Consider the following 22,653-nt stretch of genomic DNA (forward strand, 5'->3'; position numbering starts at 1 on the left):
GTGGACGCTCTCTCTAGTCTTCGTTCTCTCAGCCGGCGTTCGATCTGGATGGATAGATCAATCAGAGTTTCTAAGGTAGGGGGTACCCCTACCCGTGCTAACTCATCTTTGAGTGGTTCGGAGAGCCCCATACGAAATTGGTATCATAGGGCGGCGTCGTTCCAGTTTGTGTCAAATGCCCATCCTCGAAATTCAGAGACGTAGTCTTCCACCGCCCTACGACCCTGTTGAAGTGCATGAAGGGCCGCTTCGGCTGAAGCTGTCTGCTGAGGATCTTCGTACAGCTGGGCCATGGCACTGAAGAAAGAGGTTAAGTCGGATAAGCATTCGGCCTTCTGTTCCAGAAGGCGGTGGGCCCAGGACTGTGGCTCCCCTTGTAGCAGGGAGATTACAAAGCCGACCTTGGTAGCTTCTAAGGAGAATGTGCGGGGTTGAAGGGCAAAATACAGTTCACATGCGTTCCGAAATGCTCTAAACTTGCTGCGTTCACCCAGGAACCGGTCTGGAGTAGGTATCCTGGGCTCAGGTGGGAGCATAACCACGGCAGGAGCAGGAGAAGATCCCTGAGAGGAGGCTGATGCTGAAGGTGGACCCTGCAGAGTTGCAGCGCCCGTCAGGGTCTGTAGGCATCCCTCTAGCAGAGTGTAGCCCTGCTGTAGGTCTTTGATGGCTTGTGCCAAGCCGGCCAGGTGCTGGCAAAGTTCATCCATAGGAGAGGGCCCCTGCGCAGGCTCAGACATGGCTGTCCGTTACTCTCACGTACCTGATGGTAGAGCCTGATGTGCAGGGAACGGCCTCTCTTGCTCCTCTGATTCTGGCCCCCTGATAGAGTAGACAGGAGGAGCAGAAGTGCAGAGTCGCACAAGTGCCAAACAGTTCGTCTTCACTGTAATGTAGAACAGCGGCAGGTGGCACGGTGCTGGAGCAGGGTTCTCCAATGAGCGGAAGATGCAGGTCTGGCAAGCCGGGTCAAACACTGGCAGGAACGTCAGGAGCAGAAGCGGAGGCAGGTGCGTAGTCTGGATGCAGGCAGGGTCGGCAACTGGCTGGCAGCGTGGTAGTAGAAGGAGCAGGCAGATGCGAAGTCAGAACAAGCCGGGTCAGATGCAGGCAGCAGGTAGCAGAGTCAGAGGCAAGCCGGTGTCGGTAAACAGGTGCAGGTATCACGGGTCACAGGTCGACTTCTCCGTCGGCCATCTTGAGTACTGGCTGGTCTTCCCTGACAGGCTGAGGTCACAGGTCGACCTCTCCTTCGGCCATCTTGAGTACTGGCTAGTCTTCCCTGACTGGCTGAGATCACAGGTTGACTTCTCCTTCGGCCATCTTGAGTACTGGCTGGCCTTCCCTGACAGTTCCGTTGAGATGAAGGTGATCTGCGACGTCTATCTCTGTTTCTCTGAGCTCTGAGAGTGTAGTTGTTTGTTACTTCGAACCACGTGTCATTCAGCATGAAGGAATTCCACCATTCTGGTACTTCAGTTGGAGGAATGTTCAGTGTTTCACAAAATGATTGCAGGTCATCAGGCATGCGTAACAGTGCTGTGTGTCCTCTCCAAGTGGCTGAGAGACAAAATGGAAACTTCCATCTGTAAGGAATTCCTCTGGTGCGCAGTTGGTCTAGAATCAGACGCAGAGCCCTGTGTTGCTGCAATGTGATGTTTGATAGGTCTTGGTATAACTTTATCTTGTTTCCAATAAAGAGCACTCTATTTTTCTCTCTAGCCTTTTTTAAGATGGCTTCCTTCAGAGGGAAATTTTCCAAGCAACATATTATGTCCCTGGGAGGATCAGTATCCCTTCCTCTCGCTCTGAGGGCTCTGTGTATCCTTTCAAAGTCAATGGGGGAGTCTGGGGGTCTGTCCAGTAAGTCGTTAAATATGGTTGTAGCAGTGTGTTCTATGGGGTTTTGGTCTGCTGATTCTGGGACCCCTCTGATTCTTATATTATGTCGTCTTCCTCGGTTATTGAGGTCTTCTAAGTGGCGATGAATTTCCATTCTATGGGTTAAATGCATGTCAGAAGATTTTTGTACCTGTTTTATTGCTTCTGCATGGCGTGCTGTGGTCTACTCCACCGATCCCATCCTTGTTGCAATGCTCTGGATGTCTGCTTTGAGGTCTGTGATGGCTGCAGACAGCATGGCTTTTATATCCAAGGCCACTGCTTGCAGATCTGACAGGCAGAGTGCTTGTGGGGTTGGAGGGTTATGGGGTAGAAGAGATGCAGCTTGTGGTGTGGAGCTGTGAGCGCCGATCGCGCCGTTCATTGTGAGGCTGGAGCCGCCGGGCGGGGCGGGTGGCGTAGGCGAGGCCGTGGCTTTGAGGCCTTCTCCCTGCGATGTCCGGAACATCACGGGTATGTTGTTGTGATGTTGCTGGTTTGTCTCAGGGGGTTCTTGGGATGACGAGGAGCTCCAATCACCTTTTCCCATGTTTGGGGCAGATGTATTTAACCCTGTGTTTTTTTTCAGCTGCTCCTATGTGCATTAGGCATCCATCCTGGTCCGGAGTTAGGCCACACCCCTAAATTTCTGCATTATTTATACTTATATGTGAAGGGCAGAGAGAGATAATATAATATTTGAAGCAATAAAGTTAATGAATTGTCATTGCTTGACTATAATTGTTATACATCTGTTGTTAAAACTGTACAATGGGCGGCCAATTTCATGAAAAGTGAGTGCCACATGTGCTCCTCCTCACCGTATTATTGTCTTCATTCCATGTTATATTGTTGGGGTTGATGTGAAGTTCCTCTTTAGCCCATGGTGTGTACAAACCAACATCAGTATCACTTGTTCTAATGTGGCAGGAAAACTTCACCCAATTTACTATTTTGTAGTGGAAAGGAAAGTCACATATTTCCTCAAAGAAGGTCATTCTGTCTGCCATCTTATATGGATTTTTTATTTGTTTCACATATTTATGCAACTGGAGGATAGAAAAACCTCAAACAAGTTAAAGCTGAATCTTAAGCTTTTTATATGTTGCTTTCCTTTGTTTCTCCATCTCCCTTAATTAACATTCTTTTTTTTCTAATAAAACCTTTCTGTTTATATTACATACCTTATTTTAGACTCATTGGTGTCATCAGTGGGTAACTGTGCCACCCAATGTAACGTTGGACATAGCTTCCCTAAATCATCACAGCACCCTGCCTCAGTACTCTTCTCAAGAGCCTTCAGTCCTGATGTAAGCAGCGGTCTGGATCTTGGAAGGAGTTATGCAAATATCAATATCATGCCCTCATGAGTGGATGTCAGACTGACGGAGTGGGCATTCCTTGTAGGCTGTATTCAGGGCTGGTGCAAGGATTTTTGACACTCTAGGCAAAACCTAATTTTCCTGCCCCCCTGGATCTGCCCCTGACTCCACCCCCTTTGCCCTGCCCATGTATACAGTGGAGGTAACAGGGATGGAGTTTTCTTGTGGCACCTCTCCACCTATTTGTTCATCCGTGGTCTCCACCTGCCTCTGGACCTGGCCTGAAGACAAATAGTGGCAATACAGCACCCCTTAACAATACAGTGCCCGCTTTACATCACAAACCTCTTTCCGTTTAAGTCCCCTAATTTACACCACAGGCCCCCTCCTTTCATCACAGTCCTCATCACATAGCTCATCTACTAACTGCTGTCTTCTAGGATCTGCTCACCTTTTTTATTCTCTAATTTAAAATTTTCTGTTACATGCATACATTTCTCTTGTTCTGCCCACCAGCTGAGCATGATAGAGTAACAGTAATGAATGTCTCTTATAGTGAACAAATGTGTTGCTTGTGCAAATTCTACAAATTATAGCATATGCTTTAAAATTGTATATGTCTAAAAAAAATTTTAAAAAATTTAAAAAAAATAAAAATTTTATATGTGTAAAATTTTTGTTTGGGAGGGTCCTACATGGCACCCAGGCAGCAATGGAGTGTAAAAGCCCCCATGTTAAACTACTGTCATCTGGGATCCTATAATCCTTCATTTTCTGCATACATGTGTAGCACGGCCCCCTAGGGGACTGCTTGGATTTACCTGCTCATCTGCATCGCCATGACCCTGTGAACCTACCAACCCACCTGACACTCTGGGTTCAGACATCATTGGAACACCTTTAAGTAATAAGACAGCACTCAATGTGTTTATATTCTAATAATGTTTACTGGACTTCAGTTAAGCTATGGTTGTACAAAAAATATTGGTTCAACACTCAGCCGAATACACACTCAGCCGAATGACTACTTAAGAAATGTCAGTTGAGACAGAAGGCAACAACAGAATATTATATACACCTATGTACAGTAGTATACCACTTGGACATACCTGAAAGGATAAGCAAGTTAAACAGCAATACTGACAATACTTCTAGAAAGAGAAACCCAGGCCGACCTGTTAAACCTCTGATCCTAATAAAAGATGCAGCTAAACATGGATGGTGTAAGGGCCCTTTCAGTAGCAATGACAGAGTGTCCCCGTTGCAGATCTGATGGTCTTCACCGGCAGTCGGAGCTCATTAATTGTATCCAATAGGGTGTAGTAACAGAGTGGTAGTATGTCTTGTGATGACTGTAGCTAAAGAGAATTATGTACAGTGTTCAAATGAAGGTGCAGTGAAGTGTTTCCAAAGTAAAGCTGTCTGTGCACAATGTCCCAATGAAACAGAGGAAAGGTTTGCAAAGATGGACGATGGCCCTCTCACCAACGACCAGCCCGATTCAACGCCTTTCAGCTAGCGACTCCCGAATGGAAGTTCTGGCTGTAGATCCGCTTGTGATGATCCCCTGTTATGGAGCGCGAAGCATGGGTAGCTGCACTGTCGAGATGGTGCTGATCAGATATCCCTTAAACAACAGGCAGTGCTGGATCCCTTCTCAATCAGGTAGGAATGCTGTGGACCGCGTGGTAGGCCGCAACCTCACTCTCCATGCGTGGAGAGGTCCTTCACACACGAGGCCCTGGAGAAAGAGAGCTCGAGGCGGGTCTCTGGTTTCTTTTATAATTCTGCTAAGCAATCTCCCTGGTGGTAGCAAAGATCCCTGGAATATATAGTCTGGATGCATGGTCATGCAGGGGAAGAGCCGTCTGTTGGAACTACCAATCCCAAAATCCCTTGAATTGGGCTCACAAATATGATGTCTGTTTGATAATGCTGGGCACTAGAGGGATAATATGATATACAGATACGGAAGGGAACAGCAGTTCATTGCAATTATAATCATATTGCTACATCCTCCCCCCCACTTGAAAGTTTTTGGTCCCCGAAGACAGGGCATAACATGTAGGATCACCTCACTGTATATAAGAAATGTATAGTTAATCATATGACAAACTAGAAGTTGCAACAGCCAACAACTGATCCAAAGAGGGATCGTCTAACAAAAACTTATGTACATTATCAGGCATATCATGTTTATGACAGGCCATTAACAAGTTAGTGGCCCACCAAGTAGTGTCAGGGGGCGGATCAAGGCCATTCTTTAATAAAGGTTCAATAAAGGAGACAAGTGCTTGACTAGGGCGCTGAGCGGTAGAAATAAGTTCATCAGAATTTTCCCCAAGGGTATCATACGTTAATCTTTTTGGGGGGCATATTCTCTGTCTCAATCTGGAGTAGATATTGTCCAGCGGTTCTGAGTCAGGTTCTGATTCACGTTCTGGTTCAAACTCTGGTTCATGTTCCAGCTCAAGCTCTGGTGCGTGTTCAATTACTTCAACAGGTTCCATCTTTCCATTCTTGTTTCCTCTCATTGGGTGGAAATACAGCATTCAACCTCTGGTGGCAGAGGATCTGTCCCCTGAGTGGCAGGGTTGTCTGCAAGAGGGGAAATCCATAACCAATCAAGAGCTAGTTCCTTCTCATCACTCTCTTCTTTAGGAAGCATGGGTTGGCAGGCTTTTCTCAGCCCTAGGCCTCAGAGTAAGGGACTGGTAAGTCTCTAGACAAGGAGATGGAGGTACCCAAACAGCCTTAGGTTTTCTTGTTCCTTTGTTCTCTGGTGGTAGAGGCTTCCTTGGCTTTCTCGTAGGCCATCTTTAGGCTCTTCTGAAGCCTGTTAACATACCCCCATTAGGATCTAATGATGTCCCAAAAGCCAGGTCCGCTGGTAAATGAGCCTCTCTCCTGAACAATAATCTGTAAGGGGAGTACCCAGTAGAGTCATTGGAGGTGCTATTATAAGCACAAACTACTGCAGCTATATAGTCTCTCCAATGCTATTTCTTCTCCGAGGGAAGGGTTCCCAACATATTCAGCAGGGTACGGTTGAAACATTCAAGTTGCGGACCCCCTTGAAGATGGTAAGGAGTGGTTCTGGATTTCTTTATACTCAAGAGTTCACACAATCTTCTGATTAACTTGTTCTCAATGTCCCAACCTTGGTCTGAGTGTAGACGTTGGGGCAGTCCGTAGTGAATAAGCGGAGCTTTTCCACCAGAGTTTTTGCTATAGTACTGGCTTGCTGATCCCTAGTGGGGAAAGCTTGAGCATAAAAAAAATCCATACCAGGACCTTCAGCTGTTCTCTAAGGTCCTCCAGATCACACAAAAGGATCCGCCTGGCCCTTTCTTGTCTTGAGTTAGCCATATTCGATGTTGGGCAGTCCTGGCGCAGCCCACATCAAAGTCATCTTTGGAGAACATTTTCTCCCATCGGGCTAATTGGGCTTTAATCTTCTCCTCCCATTCTGAGGGTTGATTTGAGCAATTTTTTTCCTTGCAAATTTTTTTTATTATTCAGCTGTCAGTGGGGAAGCCCGTTGAAAGCTGAAAGCTTTGCCCAATCAGGGTGCAGAATGCACTGTGAAAATTTGGCTGTTTCCCAATGTTCAGCCTGAACTCATGCTCGGGCTTGACCGTTCTCCCAACACTAATATCTATCACACTGTCCCTAAAAAAAGGAGCTATATCCCTGCAATGCCCACTTCACAAAATGTGTGTCATTTTGTGTCACTAAAGATGGCCGCGGAGGTCACCCAGGGTTCCAGTGCCCAATCTGACAGCTGCTCCCCTGATGACACTGACAGAAGCTCCAGAGGGACAAAGTTCTCCATTCCTCCCTCCTGTACAGTGGCCATGACACAATGCCATCTACAGCCAGGAGGCCACATTGCACCTGCCTTACATACTAATGCACTCATCTTCTTTTTCCTTAAAGAAGACTCCAAGGTATGGCATTTTTTTACATAGCTTGGACCAATCTAACTATGCATATACCATATCAGTGGAATTAATCTAGAATCTGGAAATCACTTTAGTAGACAACCCTACTACAGTGATCTCCACTAGCTTCTGGGTCTTGTACCAAGTGGATGCCCTGCTGCATTATAAACACAGGAGTTTGTGATATCACTGCCCCACCTGCCCACCTCATCCAATTAGAGAATGCTTTGTGAATGCAAATGCAATGCAAAGCATTCCCTGAATGAGATGCTGTGTGGCTGACCGCCTGTGTTCAGCATGCAGCTGGGAAACCATTAAGCATAAGAACTAGAAATGAGTGGAGATCACAGTAATAGACACTGCTACTACAGTGATCTCTACTATCATTTAGGTCCTGTGCTTCAGCTTGTAGAGGGATCCCATGAGTATGGTATGTGCATTGTTACATTGGTCCAAGCTGCTATACTTGGAATTCTTTTTTTAGGACACATTAAAACCAGTACTTGGGACTACTAATTCTTTGTTTTCTTCTTGCGCAAGGATACATATCAGTATTTTTTTGGATTGCTAGTGCACACATTCTCCTCCTCCCTTTTTCTGTGTCCTGTACTACACAATAATTACACAATAGCAGGTACCCAACCATCATTATTTTTTTTTATACATGTGATTCTACTACTTCTTAACTGTAAGTGCAATACTACGGTTTATTAAAGTTACTTTGGATATATCACACTATGGCCAGTTCTCTTCTCTTTTGGGTTGTATACTAAGAGAATGGATACCTTAGCCGGAGCGAGTGAGAAAGGTCAACCATCTAAACACCATCCCTATTGTGATCATCTGCAAATTTTAAAGGCCCTGGCTGGGTTGTAAGCCATCTGCTTTTGTTGCTAGTTGTCTGGTAAGCCTAATCTACAGCTAAGGTGGTCGGGCACTTCACCTTGTTTACAGTATGTGTGCACACCAGGGTGTTTGCAAGATTTTAAGTGCTTTCATTGGATTGTCATAACCTTTTGGACATACTTCTCTTTTTTTTTAGCGCAGCTTTTTTATTATATATTCATCATTATTTTGACCCGAAGTTCAAGCCAGTGCCATTATTTTGCACAAAAGGCCATTCCATGTCCATGGCATGTGAATGCCCTAAGGCAGCAGGAGGTAAAGCTGTAATAATGAAGAGGAAGAATGTTTGGGTGCTGAAGGTTAGGAGGAGAAGTGTTGGCATGTTGAAGGTTAGGAGGAGAAGTATTGGTGTGTTGAAGGTTAGGAGGATAAGCGTTGGGTGATGAAGGTTAGGAGGAGAAGTGTTGGAATGCTGGCAACAGCAGGAAATATAGTGGGACGTTTCAAGGATATTTCACCCCTTCTTGATACAAGGGGAAAACTCTGGTAGATCTACTGCAACCATTCCAGAGGAAGCCCAAGTAGAACAATTACTGTAGGAAAAGAAAAATGCAAAGCCATTACTGTTTCATGAGCGTAAATACAGAAGACATGGAGAAGCAGGTATTCACACACTTAAACATGTTTGCAGGTAAGGGCCACAAAAAAGGTAAGTAGAGACAGTCTTCTTTTACAGGCCTTGCTTACTTTACAGGGTCAGAACAATATAGAACAGTTATGTGCATTGTTAATGTGAGCAGAAATCATTATAAAAAAAAAATATGGTACTACCTGTGTATTTCAATTGTATGATAATATTTGATCCTTGCTGAATAGGAGTTTATTTTAAAGAAATTATGTGTCTTGGTTTAGAGTTGTTAAAATAATATGAATAATAGAGGACTAAACTTAACCACTCACAAATAAACTACCTGCACAAACAACTAAAAGTAGATACACAGTGATGTCAGTATAATGAGAACAATGAGAGATGTATGATACTAAACTGTATAAAAAGAGAGAGAGAAGCCAGCTCATTGTATTGTCATTGTGATACCCATGCTGCAGAGGTCTGTGTCACAGTGGATAATTATAGGCTTTAGTTAAAGAAGAACCCAGTGATCTGAGCTATGGGTGTATCATATACCTACATCTTCCAGTTCTGTGTGATCCTGCAATGTATGACACTCTGGAGATCAGGAATGCAGAGTCCGGCCTGTACCCTTCATTTTACTGATGTGTTTGATGAGTTACAATATTTTCAGGATGGAGATTTGATCATTGGAGGAGTGTTTACTGTGAGGTCAAAAGAAGAAGATCTATATTTACCTGAAGAAAAGAAATACAGGTATGTAACTTACTTGATATGGAGAGAAAAAAGTGATCAAGCGACAAAGAACAACAAATCGGATTTTACAAAATGATTGTAAGAAATACATGTGATGGGAATATTATAAGAATGTATATAATGAATATAAAATGTCTCTTCATTTACATGCAAGCCAAGCTGAAAGTGTCAGGGGGTGGGCTACAGTGATAGGGGGTGGGTGACAGTGACAAACTATAACAGTGTCAGGGTGTCAGGATGTTGGAGAAGTTGCTGGAAGAGGATTTTCTTTAAAGCTGAAAAGTGTAGGGATTCCTCCATCCGCTCTGTTTGTGTGGATGGAGAGATCTGTCATTTTTTATTTGTTGTAACTAGGGTTGCACCGATACTAGTATTGGTATCAGTGCCGATACTGAGTATTTGCACAAGTATCGTACTCGTGCAAATGCACCAATACCTGAAACCAATACTTTCAGGCTCGGTTCTTTGAACTGTCAGTGAGTCTCCCCTGACAGTGACTTGGTTAAATTGATGATAGGCAACTCGCATCCTCATATTGATTAGTGGTTCCAAATGAATAATAACTACTGCAGTAGGGAACAGACACAAAAGATGCGCTCAGCATCTTTCCAAATAAGTGTTCTGCTCTATTATGACGCAATTAAAGGTTTTTATACACATGATTACGTAGGTATCACATTAATATTACAATTGTTCGTTTATGGTTACATATGCAGGCTAATTCTAATCAGGACTCAAGAATGTAAACATGTACTGAAAACATTATTAGTGCCGTGTGCACAGTGAGGTCAGTGTGCAATACATACAAAATAGAGTACAATTATATACAGAACTTACAAATTTCCATTACAACAGCTGAAGTGTTAAAGAAGTCTGGTAATTGGAGGTGTCAAAAAAAAAAGAAAAAAAGCAGCCAGCAATGTTTATTAACAACATGTCTCAGCCCCTGAAACACTAAAATAAAAAGAAACATTGTTTCTTTTTGTATCTTTCTGTTTCTTCATCTGCAGATCAAAGGGATGAACAAATATTCCTCTGTTTAACCCCTTATTAACCCTAAATTTACTCTAATCAGCCTTAATTAACTCCCCATTCTCCTCCATTTAATTATTATTTTCCTGCTTTTTTTTTTTTTTTGTTCACGTCTATTTTTTTAAATGATAAACAATTAAAACTTTTTTGCTTGCTTTGTTAGTGAATATTTATATATATATATATATATATATATATATATATATATATATATTAACAAATATTTACACATTACACAATGAAAAAGCGCAAAAAAACTATTTATTTAATTATATTACATTTATATAATAAATTAATTATATTTCATTTATTTATTATAAAATAACTTTTCAATGCTTTGTACCATTGCTGACAGCTGAGGTGAAAAAAAAAAAAAACTGTTGCGGTAGGTATCGGTAATTGGTATCGGCAAGTACTGAAAAAAAAGTATCGGTAAAAAAAAATGATATTGGTGCCTCCCTAGTTGTATCAGTGATCACTTTACAGCTGTCCTTGGATGATTTTTTTTTTTTTTTCATTCATCTAGGTAGATGGAGGGATCCTCCCTTTTGAGATATTGTATTGGAAGTGGAACTCTTCACTGTCAGAATACTCTGACTTTTGTTTAACCAAAAATGCAGATTTTAAAATGTGTGCAAAAAATAAAATAAATGCTCTGGATGGGACATAAAAACTCAGGCGGAAGTTTTTGCGGAAAGTGTAATGTGCACTTATGCTTTAATCCCAATTGTTCTGTTACCATTCTTTATAGCATCACACATACAATCTGTGCTGTCATTTCCCTTTTTTTAACAAACTCCAGCACAGGGCACAATGAAGGGTTCATATACTAAAGTCCTGCTGTGGATTGGCCACTCAGATTGTTTTCATGTGGTTTATGATTTATGTATGTTTTAAAGGTTATAAATCTGAACCCCAGACAGATATAAAAGACACAAATGAATGCAGCTCTGTACTGAATAGTACATCATTACATGTGTAAGTGCTGACATTTTACTTGGTATCAGACACAGTCTGGGGGAGGGATAAGACCTGCAAGTGTGTCTGAACTTCAGCAGAGAAAAACCCGGTCTTCTGTACTGTTAGACAGAGCTGTGTGGCAGAGCTGCATAAATATCAGAACTGGATGGACAAACATACAAATCCTTTGGCAGTTAAAACAGCTCTCATGTATGCCTTTCTTCTTGTGTATTTCATTATTTGCTTGGAGTTTGATTTGAATGCTTTCTCTGCCAGAGCAGTTTCAGTTATTGCACTCCTGGTAAAATGCACATTTTAGGCCTGAAAATTACTTTAAGCTCCCCAAACATTATACAGTATATTTCTGAAAGCAGAGAACCTGTAGAATAAAAATAAAAAGATAATTGTAAATCTTTATGTTGTACCATATCTGTGCAATTGTGTATCAAACCAATATTTTCACTACAAAATAAACTTACATTTTCTTTTAGTGCACACAAAGATAGTAATATAATGTACAGTATATATTTTTGAATATAAAAGGTGAGATTGTGTCTAGTAAATAGATACCAAACTTGTAAATTTAAAAAAAAATGCCTGCACCCACAAAACAAACATCCTTAAGTGACGCTTTCAAAAGCCCTTCCAGCTCATAATTTTAGAGTTAACCATAAATATTGGAAGTAAAACTATTTCTCTCCTCCAAAATGTGTTACACTGGTGATGTCTTCCAATGCTAGCTATACGTATTTTTACATATGTGTGTAAGGGCATCAACGGTCATTTGTTACTTTTTGCTTTACTTATTTATTTTTTCCATTTTTTTAAATTTTAACTTCACTTTGAATTTTCCTTCTTTAAGGACTGTTAAGCCCCCAATGTGATAGTATTCTGCAGTGACAGGTTCTCTCTATGGAGACATCAGGGGTCTATTATTTTCCCAGAGCTGATAAAGGACATAAACTCCCTGATCAGCTCCTACACTTGCCATTAGCGGCTGTTATTTGACAGTCACAAACCCAGAAGTGCTTCCAGGTTCGCTGTATAGAGGAGAGATCAGATAAGTTATCTCTCCTCTGTTCACACCGCTAGTCACCCTGATAGTTGTGGTGGTCCTGTGCTCCTGGTAGGAGTGGGAGAGCCTAGGAACCACAGTGGGGAGTCACATGCTGGGTCTTCACTACTGATGTTCTTGATGTTTGAGTCGAACGTAAGTTTGACTTGAACATCAGCTGTCTGTTCGTAGAACAAACAAACATATGGGGCACTTGCCTGCTATGGAGCTCCCCATAATGCACTACGAGATCACAGTGCATTGACAGCTTCTGATTGGCCAAAGAATGCACCTGAACTGTATGCTTTGGTCAATCACAGCGCGATGTACTATTAAAGCCATCATGGCTCAGGGGCTAAGTCCACACCCCACACTATATAAGGCTGCCTACACTGCGGCCGTATGTAATGTGTTGTAGTGGAGAGAGATTAGGCAGGTTAGTTAGTGGATTGAGTGTGTAGGCAGTGTAGAATATATAAGAGAGTGTAGTCAGTGTAGAATATATAATACAGTGCAGTCAGTGTAGTGTATATAACGCAGTGCACAGTATAGAGTGCAGTGCACAGTATATACTACAGTACAGTGCAGAGCATATAGTGCAGTGCAGTGCAGAGTACATCGTACAGTGCAGAGTATATACTACAGTGCAGTGCAGAGTACATACTACAGTGCAGTGCAGAGTATATAGTGCAGTGCAGAGTATATAATACAGTGCAGTGTAGTGTGAATAACAGTGTTGTGGTGCTACTGAAGTGTCCGTGTGTCACCACTGATACCATTTTTAATTTTTTTTTTCATTAATCATTTTTTTTTGCAGTATCAGGTTATTTTGCTGCATTACTAGTACTCCCCCTTCTGTGTCACATGTGTTATTCCTTCTGCGTCAACACAGCAGTTGTATACTTAGATTTTTAGGGGATATTTAGGGCATAATTGCTGTTCCCCCTTCTGCGTCTCAGGTGTTTCTTATTCTGCATCAGCAGTGGTTACCTATTTTTTTTTTGAGGGGGGCTTTTTGAATTTTTTTTCCAGCAGGAGCAAAAAAAAAATCTCCATTAATGCTGTTCCTTCTTTTGAGTCGCAGGTGGTCTTCCTTCTGCATCACCACTGTTTGTTTTGAATTTCTTAAAGTATCAGCACATAGTGGTCATGCGGATACATATATGTTACGAGTGCCACGTCCTATTATGAGCTGAATTCTGTATCTGTTCTCTTTTTTACCTATACATTTTAAATAATCTCTAATAAATTAGATTTTTAATTATATCAACATAGTGATTATTGTGCCTTAAAAGTCCAAAGCCCAATCCATCTTTCTCTTTGTATATAACCACTGTTTGTTTGTTTTTTTGCCTTTCTTAATTTTTTTTTTACTTTTATTTTATTTTAATATTTAAATTCTCCACAATTGCTGCATCCTTATTTTCTTTATTAAAAAAAAACTATAATAAAATGGTTTATAGCGCACCAAGTAAAAAAGTATTGCACCCAAGCACTATATTCCCTTCCCACATTCTATACTAAAGAGTTATAAACCACCCCCCCCCCCCAAAAAAAAAAGACTAATAAAACGGTTTATAGTGCACCAAGCAAAAAATAAATCCCCCAAAGAAATCCCCATCATGTCCGAAAGGCCAATATGGAGAGGCAGATGCTCACAGGCCACCAAAAGAGGGAAAGCAGCCTCTTTGTCTACAGAAAAAAGTGGTGGTCGCGGATATGGTGATTCTTCTGCAGGCAGGGCACGTTTGTCGTTTTTTTTTCCACTGCTGGCCGTGTTGTTGAGCCACAACATGCAGAAGAGCTGGTGGAGTGGATAACTAAGCCATTCTTATTCTCCTCATCCTCTGTCACCCAGGCTCATAGTAGTTTGCCTTCCACCGCAGCTGCCAAAGCGGCCTATTCCACCGGCTCCTTGTCCACAGCTACTCCTTCCATAGGCCCACCATCATGCACGAAGGAGTCACCTGAATTATTGGATCATAGTGTCAGTTACTTGCTGCTGGAGTATGAGCAGCAATTTGAATGCTTCGATATTGGTTCCCAGGTTGAGGCAGGGAGTAACGTGAGCATAGAGAGAGGGGGTGCCACAGAAGGACAAGAAACTAGCAGTCATGTTCACCCAGCTGCAGCATATGGCCAAGTTTGCTCCAATGATGAGGAGGGAGGGGAGGATGAGGTCACTGACTATACGTGGGTTTCTGAGAGAACAGAGCATGAAAGTGAGGAGGAGGCACAACTCCAATGAGGCAGGATGTCCTCCAGGGGCCGGCTTAAGGGTAGCCACCCTATTCCATCACACCACAGAGCTCCACAGGTGCAGGGCGCTTCTGACTCCCCGCTGACTTCCAAAAGTTCATTGGTTTGGGCTTTTTTCAACACATGTGCAGCAGACCACAGCGTTTCTGTTTGCAATGTATGTCTGAAGCGGATCAAGCGTGGCCAGAACACCAACCGCTTGGGCACCAAATGCTTGACAAGACATATGACGACCTGTCATGCAGTCCGTTGGCAACAGCACCTGAAAGACCCACATTATAAAAAATGCAGACTTCTCTTTGCTCCTCATCTGGGATCTTTACTTCTACTATACCTCAAGTTTTCTCAAAAACCTTCACTGAGAGGAATGATGGTATAGCAATGGGTGCCACAAGTGCTTGCACCCAATCTGCTAGCAGTACACCACCTGTTGATTTCACCAGGCACATTTTGCTACCCAAGTTGCTAAACAGTAAAAAAAAAATACTGTCCCAGTCATCCACATGCTTAGCATCTAAACGCTAGCTTGGCCAAATTGCTAGCACTACAACTGCTGCCTTCTCATATGGTAGACTCTTCCCCTTTCATGAATTTGCAGAATGTGTTATACCACAGTGGCAGGTTCCAAAAATAATTTATTTTCACGTAAGGCCATTACAGCTCTGTACCGTCATGTGGAAGGCAATGTTTTGGCCTCGTTGGACAAGGTGGTCAGCAGCAAGGTTCACATCACAAAACATATATAAAAAAATGACAATAAAAAGTCCCACATATTTTTGTGTCCTTAGAATGTCAAAGCAACGCTCATATCAAATAGTCCAGCTAAGACAAGCTTTTACATGATTTCAACACATAAGAACGAAGCAAAAAAATTCAAACACATATAAAGATAAGGTGATGAAATAATCCCTCTGAAGATTTGTGAGTCTTGTTGCGGTGATCCTGAATGTTGTCACGCGTGCACCACACACCTAAAATACCACCACGTGTTTTTATACTGTGGTTTTTACAACTTCTAAAATGTTTTTTGGATTATAAAGTGGGTCTTTCAAAAATGAGGTGATTGTATGGTAACAATACCATATATACAGAGACACAAAGTATAAGGGAAAAGGAATTATTGTCCTCTCACCTGAACAGGTATCTGAATCAAAGAACAGTCCCTTTAAAAAAAAAAAAGCACCCACTCTATTGGACTCTTAAATTGTTATACTGTTTCATAAAACATATTTCTCAATTCCAAAGAGTTATTTTACATTTATAAAGTATCAATATGTTAAATGGTTAATAACATACAAAAATAAATGACCATTATTTTGGGATGACTAATTAAGGATGAATTTATTTTATTATATTGATTCCATTGATTCTATTCTGCCCCATCCACTCCATTGATCGATGTGTATTATTATTCTTAAATCTGCATATACAGTACTGGTGACTGGATCTAGCCTTTATAGTCTCAACCATAGTGCCGCTCATACAGGATGGTATGCTGTTCAACCACTCCCTGTATGTAGACACAGGCAAATAGATAACGGGGTCAAAAAGGTTTGACCTAGTATTGGATTAGATTACATTTTGCTTTTATTTTATTCTACACTCCACCTTGTTCTACTTCATATCATCTGATTATTATCTCATTATTAACCCTTACCAAACCACCCCCACCATAAATTGCATTTTTAATTTTCATTTATTCCACAAGAATGCTATAAAAGGCCCAATAGCACAGCTCCGTGCCAAAAGCAAAATCCTTTTAAGGAATTGATGTTACCTGAATGTAGTTTTAGTTTTCACCTAAATAGGACATATACTAAGCAACTTTCTTTATTTATGTCAGCAGCTGCTGTCAAAAAAAACATATGTAAAAAAAAAGTCCCACATATTTTTGTGTCCTTAGAATGTCATAGCAGCGCTTATGTCAAATAATCCAGTTAAGACAAGCTTTTACATGAGTTCAACACATAAGAATGAAGCAATAAAATTCAAACACATATAAAGATAAGGTGATGAAATAATCCCTCTGAAGATTTGAGAGCCTTGTTGCGGTGATCCTAAATGTTGTCACGCGTGCACCACACACCTCAAATACCACCACATGTAATAAAGCCTCTCCCCTTTGGGGGTAAACTCACCAGATGGCCAAAATGTAAACACCTTTTGTAATAATCTTTAAATGCTGCTTCAAAAAAACATCCAACAGCTCTGCTAGGGTTCTTTACTGTGTAAACATGGCTTCAAATGAGCAGGATCATGTGAAAGAATAAAAATATCCACATAGCGTAATCCTGTTTATAAACATGGCATGGATCTGCTTTGCCGGGAGGCCATCAATAGACTTTCTCCCCTTTACACGCTGGCCACGCCCCCCCTGAAGGGCGCACGCTGTGATCACCTGAGTCAATGATCGATCCTGACCCCTTACCACGTGATCAGCTGTCAGCCAATATCAGCTGATCACGTGATGTAAACAGAAGATCGGTAATCTTTTTTTTTTTTCTCACGCTAACAGCTTGAGGAGAAAAAATAGCCGATCACCGGCTTCTGTTGAAGGGACATCGGTCCCAAAGAGTTAGAGGCAAAGCCGCCTCATATATCTGCCCACCAGTACCACCTGCCAGTGCCATGAATCGGTGCCCACCAATCAGTGCCCACAGTGCCCACCAGTACATAAGTGCCAGCACTCAGTGCCACCTATCAATGCCTCCAAGTGCTACGTAATAATGCCCACCAGTGGTGCCAATCAGTACCTCATCAGTGACACCTAGCAGTGTTGCCTATCAGTGTCCCCTACCAGTGCCAATCAGTGCCCATCACTGCCTCCCATCAGTGCCCATCACTGCCACCCATCAGTGCCCATCACTGCCAGCTTTCAGTGCCACCTATCAGTGCAACCTCTCAGTGCCCACCAATGCCACCTATCAGTGCCCACCAGTGCCACCTCATCAGTGCCGCCTATTAGTGCCCATCAGTGCCACCTTATCAGTGCCCATCAGTGTCACCTTATTAGTGCCCTTCAATGCAGCCTATCAGTGCCTATCAGTGCCCATCAGTGTAGCCTCATCAGCGTTAGGGATGGGCTGGCTGTTCGAGTGGAACATGAGTTTGACTCGAACATCGGCTGTTCGATCGTTCGATGAAGATCGAACATTATGGGCCATTCGCGCCAAATTCGAGCGGCGTGTCATGGCCCATAATGCACTGCGTCATCACAGTGCATTGCTGGCTGATGATTGGCCAAGCATGCACTATGTAAATCAGTGAATCCGCGTTTAGGACAGTGTGAGAGCTGCTGCCTATCTCTAATTAGTACCCCTAGGGGTCTAATTACATAATAGATGGGTAGGTTGAGAATGAAAACGGCGCTGCCCTCCTATATTAATATTAAATAACGGTAAAGGTGTCATAAAATACAGACTGACTCCAAATGTGTCAAAACTACACCAATATCAAAACATAGTACGGTCTAAACCAGAGAGAGCCATATATTTGGAAATAACCAAAAAATTCAAAAACACCAGTGTTTTAGAAACTGCTGAATGAAGTGTGTCCCATCAACGGAAAAATGTCATCCAAGTTGAAATATATAATGAATGGTGAATGAATAGTGAAAAAATATATTGTGGTGAACTGTGCACACAAGAAAAAAAGGAGAAAATTAAAAACTTGACCCCAGAGTTCAAAAGTATTGGGACAAGATGGCGCCAAATTGAAAGATGAAAAAAATGATGAGATACTGAAAGAATATATGTGTATAATATAATCAGTGTAATGTCCGTGTTGCCCCTTCCATATGTATATATACAAAAGATTAATCAAGTGTGGTTGACCCCAATGTTCAAAAGTATTGGGACAGTATGTTGTTTGTGTAGCGTGAGGTGTCCTTCTATGTAAAACGTGAGGTGTCCCTCTACGTGACCAACTGAAATTATAATTCAATAATAACGCTCCCTGTACACAAAATGCAGTAAAAAATATACAAATGATTCCAATTTCTTTTGTTTGTAACACGTGATATGGTTAATTTCTAAAAGTTTTTATATATAATCCATGCAGAAAAAAGCGTTGTTAACCAGGTGGGAGAAACAGAGTTCAACTGTAGATGCTGTTTATTTCACCTTAGAGGGTACACCGCAGTGACTTCTGTGCGATTTTTTCATAAGGTGACTTGAAGTGCTCACCCCCCGATGTTACCCCACTCACCAGATATAATCACCCCTGCAGGGGTACCGAGCGATAAAGTGGGTGCCTCAGGGCGGATGGTATTCACTCCAATAGTGCTTCCATTCCTCTGCTCTGTGCGATCCTTACGGCTGTTCCAGGGTAAATAAATGCTCTGCTATGACCATGCTACTCCAGCAGTAAACCACCTTAATCTGTTAAACTCTCCAAAGATCCAGAGAAAAGAGAAACACAAGGGGGCTGCCTTCGTGAAGTATGTCAAGTTGTTTTATTCCATAAAAGCATAGAAAATCCCAAAATTACAAGCCAGAATATAGGTAATGTAGAAACAGGCAACGCTGTGTGCAGAGAAGGGACCAGCAGCGATCTGCGAGCATGCGTCCCAGCTTGCGTTCCAGCGTACACTTCCGGGTATGACGTGTGAGCGTGACTCCGCCTTAACTATGAGTATTGGAGTCCAAGGAGGATAAGAGATCGCAACGTATACCAGGAATACGACACAAATCCCCGGACCGAAACTACGAGGGAATATCAACAGGGGACGGACATAGGACCCACACACAGACACACAGAAAGAGAAAACAGGCAAGAGGAAATCGTGGAGGCAAGAAGAAGAAAGAGGCCCAGAAACTATTAGGACAAGGCATTTTTAATCTTAGTAACGTGCAATTTACGCGAGAAGAGCTAAGGGTACTAGAACTGGGACTTAAATATGCCCCAGATAAACCGTTTGATCAATTTGAGGCTTTCATTGATTTACAAAAGTTTTTAAGAAAGCTGAATATAAAGAAACATTTTGCGATGAACCCAGGTGAAACAGTAAGGGTAGATTCAGAATTTGAACAAACGAACCTCAAGAATAACTCCATTTTTAATCCCAAAACCCCAGGGAACCAATGTATTAATGCTTTTAAAAAAATGGTGGAAGAAGATATTAAATTAATGGGAAAAACTAAAAAAAGATCCAACAATATCTGGAATACCATTAAGGATATAGGAAAAAAACATGAGGTAGTGATCAGGCCTGCTGATAAGGGGGGAGGCCTAGTCATTCTGAACAAAAAGGACTATCAGGATGAGATGAACAACCTTCTCAGTATAGAAAATACATACAAAACGCTAAAAGGGAACCCGAAGAAAAAATATGAAAAGGGGAAAACCAAAGGTATACTAAATTGCAAAGAGGCAGAATATCTAATATCCAATTCGACTAAAACACCAGTGATATACCATACACCAAAAATCCACAAAAGGTTGGAAAAACCACCAAGGAGGCCCATAATCAGTGGGATCAATTCCATCTTCTCCTGGCTGGGAGAGTACCTGGATATATTTCTCAAACCTCTAGTGAAAGAAGGGAAATCCTATTTGCGGGACAGTATGCAATTAATTCAAGAACTGCAAGAGATCAAGGGAGTTGAACAATGGTTACTGGTGGCAGTAGATGTTAATTCTCTGTACACTAGTATTGAACAGAAGGACGGCTTACGGGGTGTGGAAAGAGCCCTTCATACGAACACAAGTATGAAGCAGGAACAGATCGGTTATATCCTCGAAGGCCTAAAAATGGCCATGGAATGCAACTATTTTTGGCATGATAAAAAATATTATGTACAAACTAAGGGAGTTGCAATGGGAGCACGCTATGCTCCTAGCGCAGCTAATTTATTCATGGACCTATGGGAAGATAAATACATCTACAGTAGAAATATACCTCAGATCAAGATGTATAAAAGGTACATAGATGACCTGTTCATTTTATGGAATGGAACACCAGACAGCCTTACAAAATTTCTTGAGAACTTAAACGACAATAAGTATGGTATTAAGTTCACCGGGAAGTGGAGTTACGAGAAAATTGATTATTTGGATCTAGAAATTTTTAAGACAGGAGACAAGCTATCTACTCGTACCTTCTTTAAACCGACAGATAGAAACGGGTACATCCCCACTTCCAGCTGTCATCACCCAAGATGGAAAAGTAATGTCCCTAAAGGACAGCTGCTACGGATAAGACGCAATTGTGATAGAACTGAAGATTTTAATAAACAGGCCGATATTTTAATTAAAAAATTTCAGGAAAAAGGATATGACAAGGAGAGACTCCTGAAATTAAAAGCAGACATTATGAAGCTTGACAGAACCTCCCTGCTCTTAAATAAGAACAAAAATTGGCTTGTAATTTTTGGATTTTCTATGCTTTTATGGAATAAAACAACTTGACATACTTCACGAAGGCAGCCCCCTTGTGTTTCTCTTTTCTCTGGATCTTTGGAGAGTTTAACAGATTAAGGTGGTTCACTGCTGGAGTAGCATGGTCATAGCAGAGCATTTATTTACCCTGGAACAGCCGTAAGGATCGCACAGAGCAGAGGAATGGAAGCACTATTGGAGTGAATACCATCCGCCCTGAGGCACCCACTTTATCGCTCGGTACTCCTGCAGGGGTGATTATATCTGGTGAGTGGGGTAACATCGGGGGGTGAGCACTTCAAGTCACCTTATGAAAAAATCGCACAGAAGTCACTGCGGTGTACCCTCTAGGGTGAAATAAACAGCATCTACAGTTGAACTCTGTTTCTCCCACCTGGTTAACAACGCTTTTTTCTGCATGGATTATATATAAAAACTTTTAGAAATTAACCATATCACGTGTTACAAACAAAAGAAATTGGAATCATTTGTATATTTTTTACTGCATTTTGTGTACAGGGAGCGTTATTATTGAATTATAATTTCAGTTGGTCACGTAGAGGGACACCAGACGTTTTACATAGAAGGACACCTCACGTTTTACATAGAAGGACACCTCACGCTACACAAACAACATACTGTCCCAATACTTTTGAACATTGGGGTCAACCACACTTGATTAATCTTTTGTATATATACATATGGAAGGGGCAACACGGACATTACACTGATTATATTATACACATATATTCTTTCAGTATCTCATCATTTTTTTCATCTTTCAATTTGGCGCCATCTTGTCCCAATACTTTTGAACTCTGGGGTCAAGTTTTTAATTTTCTCCTTTTTTTCTTGTGTGCACAGTTCACCACAATATATTTTTTCACTATTCATTCACCATTCATTATATATTTAAACTTGGATGACATTTTTCCGTTGATGGGACACACTTCATTCAGCAGTTTCTAAAACACTGGTGTTTTTGAATTTTTTGGTTATTTCCAAATATATGGCTCTCTCTGGTTTAGACCGTACTATGTTTTGATATTGGTGTAGTTTTGACACATTTGGAGTCAGTCTGTATTTTATGACACCTTTACCCGTTAATTAATATTAATATAGGAGGGCAGCGCCGTTTTCATTCTCAACCTACCCATCTATTATGTAATTAGACCCCTAGGGGTACTAATTAGAGATAGGCAGCAGCTCTCACACTGTCCTAAACGCGGATTCACTGATTTATATTTTTACAATACCACTCTTGGGTGGATTTTGTCTGCAGCTATGGACATCTTTGGTTATTTTAATACTAGAAATATAAATGTAGAGGCAATTTTCAGTCAAGAGCAGATCTCAAATAATAATGATATGCATGGGCTGCTCAAACAACTGAAACACACCCTGGAAAAACAACTCAGGGTGTGGTGGGACATCTCCACTTTGGAAATGTATGTTACTGAAAAAATTACCCCCAGAAGGCTTAGGTGGGACATGCACCCCAATGATGGAATAGACAACAGTGACCTCATGAGAGATTGGTACTCCCTATTCAATAAGTGTGAGGGAGAACTACTCCAGAATATTATCAAA

General features: G+C 41.6%; 1 protein-coding gene across 1 annotated transcript in view; it reads left to right on the forward strand.

Moving 5' to 3' along the window:
- Positions 1-9,162: 9,162 nt before the first annotated feature.
- The window catches only part of LOC141142588 (vomeronasal type-2 receptor 26-like), a 171,695-nt gene continuing 158,204 nt past the window's right edge, over positions 9,163-22,653 (forward strand). Inside the window, exon 1 of the mRNA XM_073629266.1 lies at positions 9,163-9,380. Coding sequence (XP_073485367.1) covers positions 9,163-9,380 — 218 coding nt within the window. The remainder of the gene's footprint in view (positions 9,381-22,653) is intronic.

This window comes from Aquarana catesbeiana, linkage group LG01 (genome assembly GCF_042186555.1).
Source record: "Aquarana catesbeiana isolate 2022-GZ linkage group LG01, ASM4218655v1, whole genome shotgun sequence".
Classification (NCBI taxonomy): domain Eukaryota; kingdom Metazoa; phylum Chordata; class Amphibia; order Anura; family Ranidae; genus Aquarana; species Aquarana catesbeiana.